The sequence below is a fragment of the Hemiscyllium ocellatum genome, chromosome 36 (genome assembly GCF_020745735.1).
Source record: "Hemiscyllium ocellatum isolate sHemOce1 chromosome 36, sHemOce1.pat.X.cur, whole genome shotgun sequence".
NCBI classification, from domain to species: Eukaryota; Metazoa; Chordata; class Chondrichthyes; order Orectolobiformes; family Hemiscylliidae; genus Hemiscyllium; species Hemiscyllium ocellatum.
The window spans coordinates 9,743,545-9,762,637 of NC_083436.1; the positions used below are offsets into that span (position 1 = coordinate 9,743,545).

A 19,093-nucleotide genomic window follows, 5' to 3' on the forward strand; every position below is an offset into this window, starting at 1 on the left:
TGCCATCTAGCAATGCTGTGATCTTTAATTCAGTACCTTTTATTCAAATCTTGCTCCTCTCCAATTCTGTAATAGCCTCCAGCCCACAACCATTTGAGAACTCTGCATTCCTCTGACTCTGGTCTTATACAGATTCCCTGTGTCCTCTCACATGTAATAGATTATCTTTAGTTGCCTCGCCCTTCACTCTGGAATTCCTTTCCTCAAGCTGTCTGCTTCCTTTTTCAAGATATTTGATATGTTGCATATATAGAGTTAAATTGTATAATTAGCTCTGTAATTGCTTTTGGGGTGTTTATTCTGGTCAAAAAATACAGAAGTAAAATTTGTTGATATACCCAAACATATTCTAAAAAAATTTGTTTAGTATTTTTCCCCTACTATTTTTGTGAAGTTATAAATGAAGAATGAAATGAAAGTATGCTGCAGGTTCATTTGTAAACACAATTTTGAAAAGGAAGAAATAGATAAATGAATAATAACGAGGCATTTTGTATATATCTTTAATTCAATATTTAAACATATGAACTATAAACCTGAGGGAAACTGTCATTTTTGAAATTGAAGTGATGTATTGAGAAGCTTGGTTTTTATACATTTGAATAAAAATGTTGCAAAAATGTAGTTCTCAACACTGAACAAAATTGGATTTTACCCATTCTGTATCGCACCAGTTATTTGTTTATTTGATTAGACAGATAGAACAAATTCAATTTCTAATCTTCATAGTAACTATTTTCCTTCACAACCTATTTCAATCCATTCGGTTGCAGCTTCTCGTATTTCTCTGGTAATTCTTTGTGATAAAGTTTGTAAAAAAGGCCTGTATAAACTGCTGGGAATTCTCTCATATTTACATCAATCTTATCAAAGCCTTCCCTGTATCCATAAAATAACAGCTTGGCTATCCTGCTGGTTATAAGTGTTGTGTGTTCACTTCTGGCCAGCTCCTCCAGATCCATCCATTCACACCGCAGGCATTCTTCTTGGCAAAAATTGATGTCAAACGAGACAGCTTTCAGACGACAAACAATGTACATGTCTGACTTCCCAAAGGCTCCTGGATGGTTATGCTGTTGCCTGATGCTGAGAAGTGACAAAAATTTGGACCTTATTCCGGTCTCTTCAAATACTTCTCGGACAGCTGTTTCACCTAGAATCAACAGCCAGACTTATTTTTAAGCATTTTTGGAAGATGTCTGAAATGGTAATGTAACTACCAACATTTTGAGATTTCATACATTAATTGCAGAAGTGCAGCATTGCAACACCTACAAAGTCAGCATAAATAGGGTGCAAGTTTTTCATGGCATCTCACGTGTACACTTTCCAATTCTGCGTTTGTTGGCCTGCTATTTGGAGACTCATTCAATTACATTGAATACCTGTCAAAGCCCGACAAAGTGCATGTAGCTACATTTCCATAATGTATGATCAGATTGAATGCTACAGCTTTAAGGCATGTGTCAACTTCCTCCATGGGTTGTGTTACTTGAGAAACTGTTAGTTCATTTTTAGTTAAAAATCACACCCATCACTGGATATCATTAAAAAGAATGTAACCCACTCTATCATGGTACTGTAAAATAATTACAATATCAGATCTTCATAAAACTGTACAGGTATACCTTTGTGCAATTATGAGTATTGCAAGTAAATCATTTGCATACCCCATTCCTTGAATGAATCTTGTTTTGGTCTACAAGGCCAGATTATTACTGCAGCATTCTGCAATAATCGTTCCTGAACGCCATAGATGGTTACTATCTTCATTAACCTATGCATTCTATTTTCCTTTTAAACTGTTCCAGATAGCAATGCTTTAATTTTTGTATAAATTACCTATTGCTGATTTAATATATCTAGATGTTTAAGTTTTTGTTTTGTTTGCATATGTGGGACATTATCCATTATAGCTGCTTGCTGATTCATACTGTTCCATCTGCAAAGAATAGTAGGGAACCAAGTTTGTTTTTAAATTAAGTTCATCTAGCACGTGCATAGTGGGGTTGCAGATTACACAAAGTAAATCACTCCTGTCAAAGCTGGAGATAGTTGGGATATGTGGTCAATGGGCATTCTGTCATTTATTCTGCATAAAATGTCAGTCTCTGATACATTGAATGCCATTATTAACAATTTAATATGATAATTTAAACAAAGTGAAAACTAATTTTATCAATACATGTTTTGAAAAATGGAATGTTACTTTAAATCACAGAAAAGGTTAAGCAGATGTTTAACCTGTGTTAATGACAATAAAGAGGAAGACAAGATTTATCTTGGTAGATAACTGATTCCATTAATTGCTTGTAATAAAGACATCAAATAATTTGTTTTAACTTAAGGTTGTCAATCAAATTCAGTTGCTGTGAAGACTTACAAATGCAAGTAAATATTATTCCAAAGTGAGATGTTTTTGTCAATTACATTTTACTTCATTTGATCATCCCTTAATATTACTTTTTCGAATCACGTACATTTTTCATTTATAGTAGATCAGCAATGATCTCTGCCGTTCTGTTTTGTAGCAAATTCTGAAGTGCTCTGCGTATGTTTCCTGTCCTTTTTATGACAGTTACTTCACAAGAGACCAATTTGGTTAGGCTAACTCTTTAAGAAACAAAATATTTTTGCAAGGAATTTTAAACAAAGGTCCTGAACTTCATTCTCAGCACAATAAAACCCCAGCTGAACAAAAAAGAACTTAATCGATACCCACTAGCAACAGCATACTGGCCTCTGCTGAACGGTTGTAAATCCCTTGCCAATGTGAATATTTATTTTAACATACAGATGTAAATCTGTAAAACAGGTTTAGCTTGATGATAATATAGCATACACACTGAGCTTTTATGCCCAAAATTGCTTAAAAGCATTTCAGGCATAAAAGAAACAGCACAGCTGCAAGAATTAGACTGTATGTGAACAAATTTCAGAATTATCCAATGCATTCTCGATGCAACAAAACACTGATAAGAGGACTCCTTTGAGTTGGAATTAAGTGACCTTTTATTATACAATTTTTAATTCTGATGTTCTTGAACAGCATTCATTTAAATCAGAAAGTTTTAAACTTGCAATATTATTCTCGAAGCACAAGTATTTTCACACTGACAGTTTTGTGCAAAGGATAAAATGTTACAGAAAATCCATGAGATGATTGCCAGTAGCAAACAGACAGCAATAAAAGATAAACAATGGTGAATCAATGTTTTTTTTAAGTCATCCTATAATGAGATGGTCAGTTCTTACTTCAAATACATGTATGAGTACCCCCAGTAACATTTTACAGACTGGTAAATTAAAAAAAAATTATCAAAATTGTTTAAACATTGATTTAAAATTGATTCAATTAATCTAGCGATCTGTTTCTCCACCAGAATTTTTTGCCAGCAGTGGAATTGGTATTGTACCCTTTAGAGTGCCTCCTAAGCACCAAATGATTTGTTTTAACAAAACCGGTCTTTCTTTGATACGTAACACTCAGCTGACTAGGTTTATAAAGTAAAGGAAGTCTTAATTGGTTATTTACTTTTTTGTTAGCAACACCCTAATATTTTTCCTTTTTGTTTAAATAATTTAGTTTTAGTCAATTAAGAATTAAGTTTTATAAGTTAAAAATTCAAACGCTGTTTTAAAACTGTAACTTGTTTCTCTTACTGTGGAACTGATAAATCTACAAGTAACGTTTGAATACTGAAGTCTAAGTAAATCCCAAAACAACCAAAATTATTCAAAATGGAAATGCAAATATATTTGAGAATATTTATTCTTGCTCTTAAATATTTAAAGTACAGGAGGGCAGTGGGATGGCATTATTACAGTTGTTGGCTTAAAACATTCAAAGCTGCTTTATTTATATGTACTCACCAATATCTTCACCCAGATCAGAGAGGCCTCCTGGAAACTTCCAAGCATTTTTTATCTTTTAAAAAAGAAATAAAAGTGCAAGTCACTAAAAGTAAACTATTATAAATGTGATATAATATTACTCGCTACATTTTAAAGCACCTTTTAAAAGCAAAACTATTAAAATGCTTTCTGTTGATTTTTAAATTAAATAAAGCAGCTACATTTTTTTTAAAGTATGTGAAATGATGACAGTGTTTCATTCTACTGATGCTCTAGGAACAAATGGGAGAGAAGTGTTGAGTTTCTTTTCAAAGAAAGGAAGCTTATTTCCTTTTAAAAAGAAAACAATTGAAAAATGCTGCTAGTTCTTAAATTAATAGGGAGAATAGTGGAGTTGATTTAAAAAAGACAAGCTGCTATGTTTAGAAAACTTCTACAGGCTGCAGCAAGGTTGTAATCATACTAATGCATTATTGTATTAATTTTCAGTAGTGGCCTTTTGAAGTGTGTTGATGTATTTGAATTCTGTTCAATGTACTCAATGAAAGTTTGTATTATGTAGTACTGTCCTGTACTGCACTGGTTTAAAAGTTTTTCCTGTATTATCTGGTCTGTTTAAATAGATGAGAATTGTTTTTTGTATTTCAATGTCTATCTAATGAAAACATTAAAACAACTGTTCAAGTCAATTATGGATTGTAAAATTTGTGTAGAGTCCCACTAAAAGCATTAAATTGTTTGAACATTTTTTGCCATCAATCTGATTTTATATCTATTGGATTTAATATGAAATTATTGCAATGTGGTTTAAATAATCTGTACTGATTATAAAAAGGAAGCAAAGGTAATTAGAATGCCTTCTATGTTCTGGTCAAAGATGTTCTGGAGATCACCTACATTTAACTATGATCAAAGTGCCTCAAACATTCTGGGGAAAAATTATCAGTATCAGAATCATTTTAATAGGTGTTATATTTTTGTAGTATTTTATGGTCCTTGGGCTTATTCCTATAACTTGGAAAATAGGAGCAAGAGAGGGCCAAACCTATTCCATTTAACCGGTTCATGTCTGATCTACCACAGGACTTTTTTTCCCCACACTATCATCTTATCCTTTTGATGTCTTTAATATCTACAAATCTATTTGTCTTAATGATAAATATAAACAGATATCTTATCCTGCACCAAGTCACTTACACTTAAACTTGCAATATTATTCTCGAAGCACAAGTATTTTCACACTGACAGTTTTGTGCAAAGGATAAAATGTTACAGAAAATCCATTAGATGATTGCCAGTAGCAAACAGACAGCAATAAAAGATAAACAATGGTAAATTAGCCTGTGCAATAATTGGATAGTGTGAGCTGAATTGAGCTGAAAAACCTCATCACTGAATTCTAGCTCACTCGATGTATTGCTTTGATTACGTGACCTGTTGCAAAGTGATCTAGATTTTGATACGTGGAAAAGGAGACTCTACTGGATGGTTTTATTTAGTGTATTTAGTGAACCAGTTCGGTTGCAAACGCATTTACAGTGAACTTGTAATCTACTATTTCGTCACAATCACAAATAAAGAATCATCCCCATCTTTCTGAATTACAAACTGCCCTTGGGTGACATGATCTGAAAACACGTGCCTAGATTTTCAGAGACCTGGAGACATGAGAAGTGTCAGGCAGAACCTGGATCTGGAAGTCCTGCCTCAATTTCTGGCTGATTCTATTTTCACCAAGGAAGTTGGGGAACAGGAATCGGGACTAGAAGAATGACTCTCATACGATGGAAACCCAAACTCAACTCAGCCATTTGAACTTAGTCTTGAGTATTTTCAGACTAGGCACAAATGCTTGTGAAGATTGGTTAAGGGACTGGGGGTTTTCATGTGGAGAGGTGGGTATAAGGAATCTGGAAATTTCCTGGATTGGTACTGACAATGCAGCAGAAAGCATGTTGGATGGCATAATTTTTGTTCCATGGAGTTTGGTATGTATTTGAAATAGACTGCCAAGTCCATAAACAGTTGTGGAGGTGGCCACAGACTGTCAAATGCCAATGTGGGATTGTTAAAAGGGATAATTAGCCTTAATTAAGAGGCCAGACTTACTCAAAATAATGGAAGTGCACATCAGGGAAAACACTGCATGATTTTCTTTTGCTTGACTCTGTTTTGTCAATGGTACAGTATTTCTTTACAAAAGATAGAGGTGTAAATTAGTTATAGTTTCTGATAACTGGTTTAAAATCACGAATAACTGTTTTATTTAGCTTTTCCAATTATACAATTGATACACATTTCACAAACCAATTAACTCTACAGTAGGGTATGGAGGATATGAGGTGATACTAGAATGGGTGGAACAGCATGAAACAATGAAAGGGCAATTGAAGCAGGAGAAAAAACACAATGGAATGAGAGTATTTGTGAGATCTTTTGAGGTTTTCTTTAAGAAGGTTCCCACATCTCGACAATGGTTCATAATTCCTCTCTGGGATGATGAACTTTGAGGTCTCCAGATGCTGACCTGACTTCATGAAAATTGCAGGAAAACTAGGAGATTCCCATCTCCACGATAGTGCAGGCCATAAGTGGGACTGTTCACACCCTTCTCCTATGGTGATGAAATTTGGAAGGATAGGAATTCTGGAATTGGGTCTCATTTGCGTAAAGATCTGTGTTGTCTCCAACTCTGCAAAAATCCAGCCTAAGCATTGAAGAATTGTAAATTTCAAAAATTGGATAAAGTGAACTAGGTCTGAGAATTGAAAAACCTATTATAGCAAATTCAGTATCTGTTTCTTCACAATGCTAAGCGCTATCATCATAGCATTCCAATTGCTTGATTGCTTTCCACAACCACGACACAGCCTCACAGCGCCAGAGACCTGGGTTCAATTCCCGCCTCAGGTGACGGACTGTGTGGAGTTTGCACATTCTCCCCGTGTCTGCGTGGGTTTGCTCCGGTTTCCTCCCACAAACACAAAAATGTGCAGGTTGGTTGAATTGGCCATGCTAAATTGCCTGTAGTATTAGGTGCAGGGGTAAATGTAGGGAAATGGGTCTGGGTGGGTGCGCATTGGTGTGGACTTGTTGGGCCGAAGGGCCTGTTTCCACACTGTAAGTAATCTACTGTCACCCCAGTGGATCTGTAAACTGTTTGACAATTTAAAGGTTATTGAAGAATTACCTGTCTTTAATAGTTATAAATACAAATATTTATTTTTATACAGGATTGACTATATGAATGTTAAACACATTGAATGGACTTTTATGAATGATAATGGTTTTATTAAATAAAGTCTGTATTAGATATTTATTACTTTATTTAATCTGAGGACAGTTTTGGAGGTTTGTCAATGGTGGATTCTGGGTGAGTTGGCATGAAAGGTATAAGGATGAAGGGTGATGGGTGGGGGAGTATAAGTTGGCATAAATCAACAAGGGAAGTGGACAGGGTATGAGGCACAAGGATTAGGGCATCTAATGGTTCAGAAAATAAGTGGGATGAAGTTCCAGAAAATAAAGTGTACCTTTTAAGTAGTCTGCCTTGGAACTCTGCACTACTGTGGTTGCCACTGACCTGCATCAGTGTGGAGGAAAAAAACCTCATCTTCTGCCTTGGGAGTCTACAACCACAAGGCTTCAACACTGAGTTTAACAGTTTCCAAATCTCCCCTCCCCCCAGATCCAAACCTCTGACTTGCCTCTGCCCTCTTGACCTGACCTACATGTCCATCTTTCTTCCCTTCTATCCGTTCCACACCTTCCACCAACCTATCACAATCACCTCCTACTTTCAGCCACCTATCACCATCCCAATTACCTTTCTCCCAGCCTCACCTCCCCATTTATTTCTCAGCCCCCTTCCCCTGACCTCCCCCCCCAAGTCCTGATGAAGGGTTAAGCCCGAAACGTTGACTCTCTCGCTCCTCAAATGCTGCCTGACCTGCTGTGCTTTTTCTAGTGCCACACTTTATCGACTCTGACTTCTCCAGTATCTGCAGTATTCACTATCTCCTAATGCCTCTGTTCCTCATGTTACTTCTCCAAGCTTCCCTGGAATGAAGATCCTGTCAGCATTCCAACCCCTTCCCTAGCCTTCAACCGCAACCACCTCCACAAGGGTGGCATGAACTTGGAAACTTCCCAGCTCTCTGAATGCACCTGAAACAAAATTCCAGGTCACAGCCCATAGCATGTTGTCAGCATACACAAATCTGCCTCACCATCACTATCCTTCTCAACAATGCAATGGTTTAAAATGATTAACATCCAGTAGTGGATGCTTGCAAATTTTCTCAAATGTAAATTTAGCTAAATTGTTGCTTAGCTAGGTGGACATCCTGTCACTTTGTCTGATTTTTATTTTACTGTAGAGTCACAGAGACCTACTGGACAGGGAAAAGCCCTTTGGCCATCGAGTGTATGCCGATCAAAAGAAACAACCTAAACCTATCTACTGAAATGCTCACTCTTGCCTCCATAACCTATAGTCAAACCTAGAAGATATTCCAAGCTGATCGCCCACATTCTACTCTCTGTAAACTTGAGGTTATTCAAAGTATTGCTGTCTCCATCTTAATCTGCAGAAATTTAGCTCTCAATCACCCCTGTGCTTGCTGACCTATTTTGGCTGTCAGTCAAGAAAGTCTTGATTTTATAATTCTTATCTTCGTTTTGAAATCCTACTGTGGCCTGTCTCTATAACCTCCTCCAAATCCATAACCTTATTCTAGTCTCAAGTGTCCATGATTTTAAACACTCCATCATTCATGATGTTCCTTCAGTTGTTAAACCCCCAAGCTCTGGAACACCCTACCTACAGCTCTCCACATGATGACCCCATTTAAGAATTTTTTGAGCCTTTGACCGAGCTGTTGGTAATCTGTATAATGGCTGAGAGTTTGTCAACAGTATGTCATTCCTGATATCATTACTAGAACTCTGGATGACTTCTTTTTCTTTTTTGGCCCTTTCCCATATGATTATAATCAATATTAGAAGCACCAGTGTCTTGCACAGAAGGCACGTTCAATTTGGTGGTAAAGGAAGCTTTTCATTGGTAACGCTCTGGCAGCTGATAAGTGTGTTGTGTTCAAAGAGGATGCCTGTTCATCACTGCCAGGACATTTCACTGATTGAGAGTACGATATTCTTTGAAAAAAATGTCTGATTGCCAAAACAGACCGATTCCATGTTCAGCGATGCCTTTCTGCTCGTTCCCCTTCAAGTTGTTGGGGGAAGGCAGGACATGCTCCTTCCTGAAAACAGCTTAATGAAGGCTTCCTGCCAGACTAAGAAAATATAGGAAGAGAGGAACTGTGGGATCATGTACCACACCTTCGTCCAGTCCAAGAGAGAAGTGGATTTCTGACAGCACGTGTCAATGTTTTGGGGACACTTGGATAAAACATCTCAATGATAGGAACATGTGATGGGGTGCCCGCAGGTAAGGGGGTTAAGTGTCACTCAATATCATTGACTCCGCACTTTATGCCATGCAGAACAACTATGCTCAATGTCAGGGAGAGGACAGCATATGAGTTCGTGACCTGAGGCACATCAAGACAGTTGGTGACAGAGGCTGAGGCTTGACAGGCTAGGAGTAAGGAAAAAATGATTATCATTGTGGCAATAGCATATATGCACATAGGTTATTATCCAAGGGCCAGGCCACGGCCAAGGCAGCAGCCAGAAGACTCTTCCTTTGGGGATAAAGAAGCATTGTCCCATCAAGTGTATGGTCATCTGCCTCATCATCCACCTCCACTAATACAATTACACCCACATGGTGTGCGGACGGGTCAAATAGAGATTCAGGTGCAAGCTGGTGAGCTCACCAGACTTGTTCCAGCAGCTGAGGGAGGATGCGACAGCTGGCTCCTGAGATAATCGAGGAACTAATGAAAGTCAGGCCTCTCTTGAAACAGTGAACAAGCCTTTGGTCATGGCAAAAGGAAGTAAATGCAACAGAGACTAGATGTAAATATGGCAACGGTGGCAGAGATTATGCAGTTTTGCATGGGGTTCATACATACCATGATTTCTGCCATGTATCAGCCATTGGAGAGGTTGGAGGTGGGATGGAGAGGCAGGTTGAGCAATTAATCTCCAGTTGTAGCTCTGTGTGGCAATGGCTTGGCAGCAGAGAGGAATGACACATTGGACCTCCATCCGGGAGGCCCTTGCCATCACAGAGAGGTAAATACATACCCAGGTGAAGGAGAAGTGTGTGTCAGCTACCCAGTACTTTCATTTTAGGATACACCAAGCCTCTTCTCATCACCTCCACCATCAACCCCAGTAGTTCTTTCAGGTGAGATTCAGTGCTGAAGCCCCCTGTAGGCTGAAACCTTTAAAGCCCCATAGCATGGTCTTATATCCATTATTACAAAGTTCTTTGACGGGTTAGTTATGGCACACAATGCATATGAAAAAGGGGCAGCATGGTAGCTCAATGATTAGTATTGCTGCCTCAGTGTTAGGGACCTGGGTTCGATTCCAGCCTCAGGCCTGTTTGGACTTTGCACATTCTTCCCATATCTGCATGGGGTTTCCTCCAGGTGTTCTGGTTCTCTCCCACAGTCAAAAGACAATCAGATAAGATGAATTCACCATGCTAATTTGGCCATAGTGTCCAGAGATGTGTAGACTAGATGGGAATTGCAGGGTTTCAGAGATAGGAGAGAGGGGGTGGGTCTGGGTGGAATGGTCTTTGGAGGGTCAGTGTGGGCCAAATGGCCTGCTTGCACGTTGTAGGAATTCTATGATTCTATGACACACTTCAGCCTCCTAGATTGCATTAACCCACTATAATTTGCCTACTATCGTAATTGGTCTATGGCATACGCAACACCTTCTCCAAATAATCCTCAACATCAGTGCCCCACAAAACTGTGTACTCGACCCCTCACTATATTCCTTATATACTCACAATCATGTGGCCAAATTCAGCTTTGACTCCATTTACAAGTTTGCTGATGACACCACCATAATGAGTCGGATCTCAAACAATGATGAGACAGAGTACAGGATGAGACACATGGTTTTGAGGCAGTTGTAAGGATGACAATCTCTCCCTCAACTTCAGGAAGCATAGTTGAGGATACATGCCTGTCTATATCAATGGTGCTGAAGTGGAGGTGGTCGAGAGCTTCAAGTTCCTATAAGTACCTGATCAGGTGTACCCTTCTGTGGGAAGCTATGGAAGAGATTTCTGGGCCCTTGCTGAGATATTTGTATCATCGATTGCCACAGGCGAGGTGCCAGAAGACTGGAGGTTGACTAACATGCTATCACCATTCAAGAAAGGTGGTAAGGAAAAGCCAGGGAACTATAGACTGGTGAGCCTGACATTGGTGATGGGCAAGTTGTTGGTGGAAATCCTGAAGGACAGGATTTACATGTATTTAGAAAGGCAAGGACTGCTTAGGGATAGTCAGCATGGCTTTGTATGTGGGAAATCATGCCTCACAAACTTGGCTGAGTTTTCTTTGAAGAAGTAACAGAGGAGGGCAGAGCAGTGGAAGTGATCTTTGTACTCCAGTAAGGTGTTTGACAAAGTTCCTCATGGTAGACTGGTTAGCAAGGTTAGATCACATGTAATAGAGGGAGAACTAGCTATTTGGATTCAGAACTGGATCAAAGGTGGTGGGGAGAGGGGTAGTGGTGGTGGAAGAGTGCTTTTCAGAATGGAGGCCTGTGACCAGTGGTGTGCCACAAGGATCAGCGCTGGGTGCACTGCTTTTCATCATATGAATGATTTGGATAAACATATAGGAGGTATGGTTAGTAATTTTGCTGATGACATTAAAGTTGGAGGTGTAGTGGACAGTGAAGAAGGTTACCTTAGAATACAACGGGATCTTGATCAGATGAGCCAATGGGCCGAGGAGTGGCAGATGGAGTTTAATTTAGGTAAATGTGAGGTGTTAAATTTTGTAAAGGCAAATCAGGGCAGGACTTATAAACTTAATGGCAAGGTCCTGGTGTGTATTGCTGAACAAAGAGACCTTGGAGTGCAGATTCATAGTTCCATAAAAGTGGAGTGACAGGTAGATAGGATAGTGAAGAAGGCATTGGTATGCTTGCCTTTATTGGTCAATGCATTGAGTATAGGAGTTGAGCGTCATGTTGCAGCTGTACAGGACATTGGCTAGGCCACTATTTGAATACTGTGTGCAACTCTGGGCTCCCTGCAATAAGAAGGATGTTGTGAAACTTGAAAGGGTTCAACAATAACTTACAAGGAGGTTACTAGAGTTGGAGGATTTCAACCACAGAAAAACGCTGAGTAGACTTGGGCTACATTTCCTTAGCATTGAGGCTGAGGGGTGACCTTATAGAGGTGTGGACAGGATAAATAGACAAGATCTTTTCCCTGGGGTGGGTGAGTCCAAATCTAGAGGGCATATGTTTAAAAGGGGCAATATTTTCACGCAGAGGGTGGTGAGTGTATGGAATGAGCTGCTAGAGGAAGTGGTGAAGGCTATACAATTACAACATTTAAAATGCATCTGGATGGGTATCTGAGTAGGAAGGGTTTAAGAGGATATGAGCCAAATGCTAACAAATGAACTAGATTTATTTATGATATCTGGTCAGCATGGATGAGTTTCTGTGCTGCATATCTCTATGACTCTAACTAAATATCACCAACAATCTATCCTGGGCAATCAATGTCAATACTGCAGTCAAGAAAGCACACCAACACCTCTACTTCCTCTGAAGGCTATGGAAATTTGTCAAGTTTACAATGGCTCTTAACATTTTTTATTGATGCAACATAGAAAGCGTCCTATCCAGATGCATCACAGCTTGGTATGGCAATTGTTCTACTCAAGACCGCAAGAAATTACAGAATTGTGAACATAGCCCAGTTCATCATGAAAACCAGCCTTCCTTCTACTGACTCCCTGTATACTTGCCACTGCATCAGCTAAGCAGCCAATATAATCAAATACCCCTCTCGCACCGGTTATATTTTCTTCCAATCTCTTCCATTGGGCGGAAGATACAAACGTTTGAAAACACGTACCAACAGATTCAAGTACAGCTTCTTCTCTGCTGCAATCAGACTTATGAATGGACCTCTCACATTATTAGAGTTGATATTTCTCTGCATCTTCTCTACAGCTGTAACACCAAATTCGGCAATCTGTTCTATTACCCTGATGTATTTATGTAAGTCATGATTTATCTGGTTAACATGCAAAACAATACTTTTCACTGTATGTCAGTAAACGTGACAACAATAAATCAAATTAAATATGAGACAACCAGGTGAGACCTTGCACAGAATGCTTCCACCTTAGCTGGTGATGTTGGGGTTGCACCTTGACATCATGGCGGCAAAAGAAAATTGAAAGGAAATAGGAGTGTTTTTAAAACATCATTTTTAAAAAACATTTATGTGTAAACTTGAATTTGTAACATTGTGGAGATTTCTATATTGTTTTATTTAAAGGTCAATGAAAAGACATGGAATTTTTTTTTAACAAAACAGGCAATTTTTGGAAACCACATGGTTCCAGATATTGCTGGTCTCATCGGTTGAACTCACTTCAGGAAAAATAATCTCGCTTCTTCTACAACTGAGAGGGTGCTCATTCTGTTTGAAAATGTTCTTTGGATTTTCAGCTGGGAAGAAACCTATTGAATGATAGAAGCTTCACAGCTCAGTTCTCCTGTTTCTGGAAGAATCCTTGTAGTGGATCCACAATGGTACCTATAGCTTTGATCCAAATGCTCTCAATGAAGAGTCTCTAAATAGCACCTGAAAACTTTCCTAGTGACAACTGAACCTGTTTGTTTACTAACAATCTTGGCGCACCAGAATATCAGATTGACAGCCACATGAACATCTCAAAGCTTACACTTCTGTTGCCTTGAGGAGTTCAAACTTATTAAAGTGCCAAACTTTTTTAAAGTGAATTTCTTCAAACACACCATGTTTTTCCTTTAGTCTGGTGTGTGTTGTTATTTAGAGAGTAAATATTTATATTTCGAAAACCAATTTTGTATCCTTGTGGAATCAAATTTTGTTTTACAATAATCAATAATTTTCTATTTATTAAGAAAACCAGATTGATGGATCTACATCTACTATAAAGATAGAAAATGATTAGCCATATCAGGAATCATACACATGGGTCCTGATGATTGAGAATTAACACACAACAGGTTTCAGTTTCAATCATTTGCCTCTCTTTGTGATAAAACAGATTTCTCCTCACCATCATTCTGAAAAATCCAGCCTGTACCCAAAATGTCTGCAGGGTACACTGTTTACTGCAGGTATTTGTACAATGCCAGCCATTTGTAAAAACCACATTTTTAACATTATGTCTTTATTTTTGGACTGAGGACCAAATGGGAAAATATACACTACTTTAAACCAAGAAAACTAGAGAAGAAGATGTAGTTTTAAACAAGTGACTGGAACTCATTGTAACTTGTATTTATGTTGCTGCTTGTCAGTGGGTTTGATGATAAAATGAGGATTGGTGTGAAGTAAATGGAGTGCTGCACGGTAAGATGGGGTGAGGCTGGAGTGGGTGAGGGGTGTGGAGAAATCGAGGTGACTGATGTCACATCGGCAGTCAGCAATAAAGAGTTCCAGGCCAGGTCAGAGGCTGGGAGATGGTGTCCAAGTGGAAGAGGAAGATTGAAGGTGGCAGAAGATGTCCTTGGAAAGTGGTTAGGAATCTTTGTCAAAGAAGACAAGGAGGTGGCAGAATAAGAGCTCTACATCATGGCAGGCATGGAACTCATTGAGGTAGGGTTGGAGGGGCATAAACATGAGTCCTTTGCTGAGGACAGACTGTTCTGTCCTCAGGGGTGGATGTTGAATACATGGAATAGCTCAGGGGTGGGGTATTGGGGGGTGTCTTGAGGAGGCTAAAGGAGGAAGGAGGGTGATGTGTGGGGTGGGGAGTAGTTGTGGGAAGGAAAAGGGTGATGGGCTGGGGAGGGAATGGGGGATCTTGGAGGATGCAACTGGGGAAATAATAACAGGAAATGGCAAATACTTCAAATCAATATTTTACCCCAGTCTTCAAGGTGGAGGATACTATAAATATCCCAAAGATAAAAAAAATCTGGAGTCAATTATAAAGGATGAAATTATGACACATCTGGATAGCAGTAACAGGATAGGTCAGAGTCAGCATGCATTTATGAAGGGGAAATCATGCTTGACTAATCAACTTGAACTTTTTGAGGATGTAACTCTGAAGATGGATAAGGGAGATCCGGTGGATATAGTGTACCTGGACTTTCAGAAAGCCTTTGATAAAGTCCCACATAGGAAGTTAGTGAGCAAAATTAGGGCACATGGTATTGGGGGCAAAGTACTGACTTGGATTGAAAATTGGTTGGCTGACAGGAAACAAAAAGTAGTGATAAACAGCTCCCTTTCGGAATGGCAGGCGGTGACCAGTGGGGTACCGCAGGGATCAGTGCTGGGATCGCAGCTTTTTACAATATATATTAATGATATAGAAGATGGTATTAATAGTAACATTCGCAAATTTGCTGATGATACAAAGCTGGGTGGCAGGGTGAAATGTGAGGAGGATGTTAGGACATTACAGGGTGACCTGGACAGGTTAGATGCAGTTTAATGTGGATAAATGTATGGTTATCCACTTTGGTGGCGAGAATAGGAAGGCAGATTACTACCTAAACAGAGTCAAGTTAGGTAAAGGGGCAGTACAAAGAGATCTGGGTGTTCTTGTACACCATTCAATGAAGGCAAGCATGCAGGTACAGCAAGAGGGATTGAGTATAGAAGCAAAGAGGTTCTTCTGCAGCTATACAGGACCCTGGTGAGACCGCACCTGGAATATTGTGTGCAGTTCTGGTCTCTAAATTTGAGGAAAGACATTCTGGATATTGAGGGAGTGCAGCGTAGGTTCACAAGGTCAATTCCTGGAATGGCGGGACTATCTTATGTTGAAAGATTGGAGTGACTGGGCTTGTATACCCTTGAATTTAGAAGACTGAGAGGGGATCTGATTGAGACGTATAAGATTATTAAAGGATTGAACACTCTGGAGGCAGGAAACCTGTTTCCGCTGATGGGTGAGTCCCGAACCAGAGGACAAAGCTTAAAAATAAGGGGTAGGCCATTTAGGACAGAGATGAGGGGAAACTTCTTCACCCAGAGAGTGGTAGGTGTGTGGAATGCTCTGCCCCAGAAGGCTGTGGAGGCCCAGTCTCTGGATTCATTTAAGAAAGAGTTGGATAGAGCTCTCAAGGATAGTGGAATCAAGGGTTATGGAAATAAGGCAGGAACAGGATACTGATTGAGAATGATCAGCCATGATCATAATGAATGTTGGTGCAGGCTCAAAGGGCAGAATGGCCTACTCCTGCACCTATTGTCTATTAATAAGGTGCTGACAAGAAGAAAGACCTTACAACGGTCTCTGCCATGAGCGACAAACTATTTGACAAACAATAGGAATAAATGCAAACGAGTCACCAGAACTCAATGTCATGCATCCAAGGATTTTAAAGGAAGTGGCTGCAGAGACAATGGAGGCATTTAAGAATTCACTGGATTTCGAGAGGATTGCAGTTGTATTGGAAAACTGCTTATATTTGAGTTCAAGAAGCAAGAGAAAGTAGAAGACTGTAAGCAGTTAGTTTAATAATTCTAGAGTCTATTGTGAAGGAAGAAATAGCAGGACCTTTAGAAAAGCTTAAGACAAACAAAACAAACATAGTCTTATGAAAGGGAAATAATGTTTGACAAATTTGCCAGAGTTCTTTGAGGATGTAACAAGCAGATTTTCAAGAGGAACCAGTATATGTAGTGAATATAGATTTCCAGAAGGCATGAGATCAGCTGCCATACAAAAGGTTATTGCTTAAAATGAGAGTTCATGGTATGGGGGTAATGTTATTAGCTTGTACTGAGTATTGGTTAACACACAAAAGACAGAGTTTTGGGATTAATGATCTTTTTCAAGTTGGATATACGTAACTAGTGAAGTATAAATCGTACGGTCACAATTACTTACTATCTATATTAATGACTTGGAAATGGAGGCAAAGTGTGATACATTCAATTTTGTTGATGATGCAATAATAGGAAGGGCATGTTTTATGACAGCATAAGGAATCTTCAAGGGAATTGTGACGATGCTGTCACTTTAAGAAGGTTATTTTGTCTTTTTTCTGAAGAGAGGTTGTAAAGACAGAGGTGCCAAAAAGTCAAGGTCGAAGAGGCCTTTGGGTTTTGTTTAAAAACAGCTTAACAATGACAGGGGAGTGGCCAGTTCTCCTAATTCAGGTTAGTTTTTTTTAGCTGTAGCAGTCACAAAATGTGTAAGTCCAGAAGAGTTGCAAGCTTCAGTAAAGGATTCCCCTTACTTCTCTGAAATTTCTCACTGGATGTTGCTCCACCTGCCTGTATGAAGCTGCTTTTCAATTTACCTTTTTGCCAAAGGGTCTGTTTATAGGATGCTACAGTATTGGCTCTGTTAATTTTTCCAATAGTTAAATTATTCTAAATTCTGTTTTCTTTTGTTCATGTTTCAACACTAATGTTTACATAAATTCAGTTTTGCTGAAAGCCAAGTGGTTTGGCAAGTTGCATCACACCTGGAACATTCACTTCACATCTGCCTTTAAAATAAGAAAAAGTTAGGGTCTGGGCTACTTCTTGGAATATTTTGAGGGGGTCTGGCCCGGTCTATATTAGGGATATAGAAAGGTTGAGGCAAAAATCTGGTAGATAGAGTTTAATAAGACAATTGTGAATTCATGCATTTGGTAGGAAGAATCAAAAGGAACACTATTATTTAAATTGAGAAAGACTCCAAAAAAGTGCAGCACAGAGGGATTTGGGTGTTCTTGTATGTGAAACGTAAGAAGTCAGCATAGTCAGCCTTTATTGCCAGGGAGTTGGAGATTAAAAATAGAATCATAGAATCCCTCCAGTGCCATTTGCCCCATCGAGTCTGCATCGACTCTCTGAAGAGCATCCCACCCAAACCCAATCCCCTTGCCCTATATCTGTAACCCCATATTTTACCAGGGCCAATCACCTAACCTGCATAAATGTGGATTGTGGGAGGAAACCAGAGCAATAGTTACTAATGCAGCATCTGCTTTTTGTGTCATACAGAAGTCAGGTAATTTACAGCTACTTGCTGGCTTTTAGCATTGAAAAGGAGACAGGTTTCATAAAGTTAAGTTCATTTTACAGCACTCCTTGAGGTCCAAAAGCAGGAAGACGCGACCCCCATTGACTCAAGGAAGCCATCAGGAACCCCATTAACCAATTTCTGGTTCACAATCCTGCTCCCAATTTCTGAATTCCTCAACTCTATCCTCTCTCTATTCCAATGTGTGCAATTTCTGACCTTCCATTGTAGTCGTGATGTTCATTCTCATTAATAATGTACAATCACTGTCTTGCTGCAATACCCTATTTTTCCCCATGATATCCAATTTCTCCTGCATCACAATGTTAAGTATCCATCCCTACTGTATGTCTGATTACCCTCCTCTCATCATAATTTCCAAGCACCCTCTTTGCACTGTGATATTCCATCTCCCCCTCCCGTTGCAATGTCCAATTGCAATTATTTCTTCCATTGTAGCGATAATACTTCTCTCCCACTGTACTGTGACGTCCAATCTCCCTGCCACCACCATCATCAGATCTGATCTTCCCACAAACATGCCATGTGTTTTCTCTCTCCTACTACTATGCCTGATCTTGCATCCAGATTGCCAGGGAATGAGCATCTCCAAGAGTTTCTGGCTTTGGCTTCTGTTGTATTCAACTGTGTTTGATTATGTCATTCTGGTAAATGATCTATTCATACTGCATTTGATTGCTTAAGCCTGTGGATGGAGCTCAAGAGCTAAGTACTCTAAGAAAGTTGCAAAAAGACTATAGCTTTGAGTGAGGCCATTGATGTGTGCAGAAAATTATGTGATTTTTTTTAGATTTTTAATGTATTGTAAATAAACCTGTTGCAGATTCTGAACTAGAATCTGCTTTATATTACTCAGAGATATATATGAAATATTTAAAATATTCAGCAATCCAACAATTACACCTTCTGCTGAACTAACCCACCCAGTTGTTGTCCAAGCTATGAATCTGGCCACCAATTGATGGACTGACAATAGAACAAAAATAAATAATTATTATTTTGAGCTTATCTGTTTGATTTAATTAACCCTCCTCTGGCCCCACAACTTTATACAATCT

At 39.1% G+C, this 19,093-nt stretch overlaps 1 protein-coding gene across 3 annotated transcripts in view; it reads right to left on the minus strand.

Moving 5' to 3' along the window:
- Positions 1-545: 545 nt before the first annotated feature.
- nudt6 (nudix (nucleoside diphosphate linked moiety X)-type motif 6) overlaps positions 546-19,093 on the minus strand; it is a 145,473-nt gene continuing 126,925 nt past the window's right edge. For all 3 annotated transcript variants that reach the window (XM_060851669.1, XM_060851671.1, XM_060851670.1), the window contains 2 exons: positions 3,874-3,928; positions 546-1,153 (listed from right to left, as the gene is read on the minus strand). In XM_060851669.1, the coding sequence (XP_060707652.1) occupies positions 750-1,153; positions 3,874-3,928 (459 nt within the window). In that variant the 3' untranslated portion in view covers positions 546-749. The remainder of the gene's footprint in view (positions 1,154-3,873; positions 3,929-19,093) is intronic.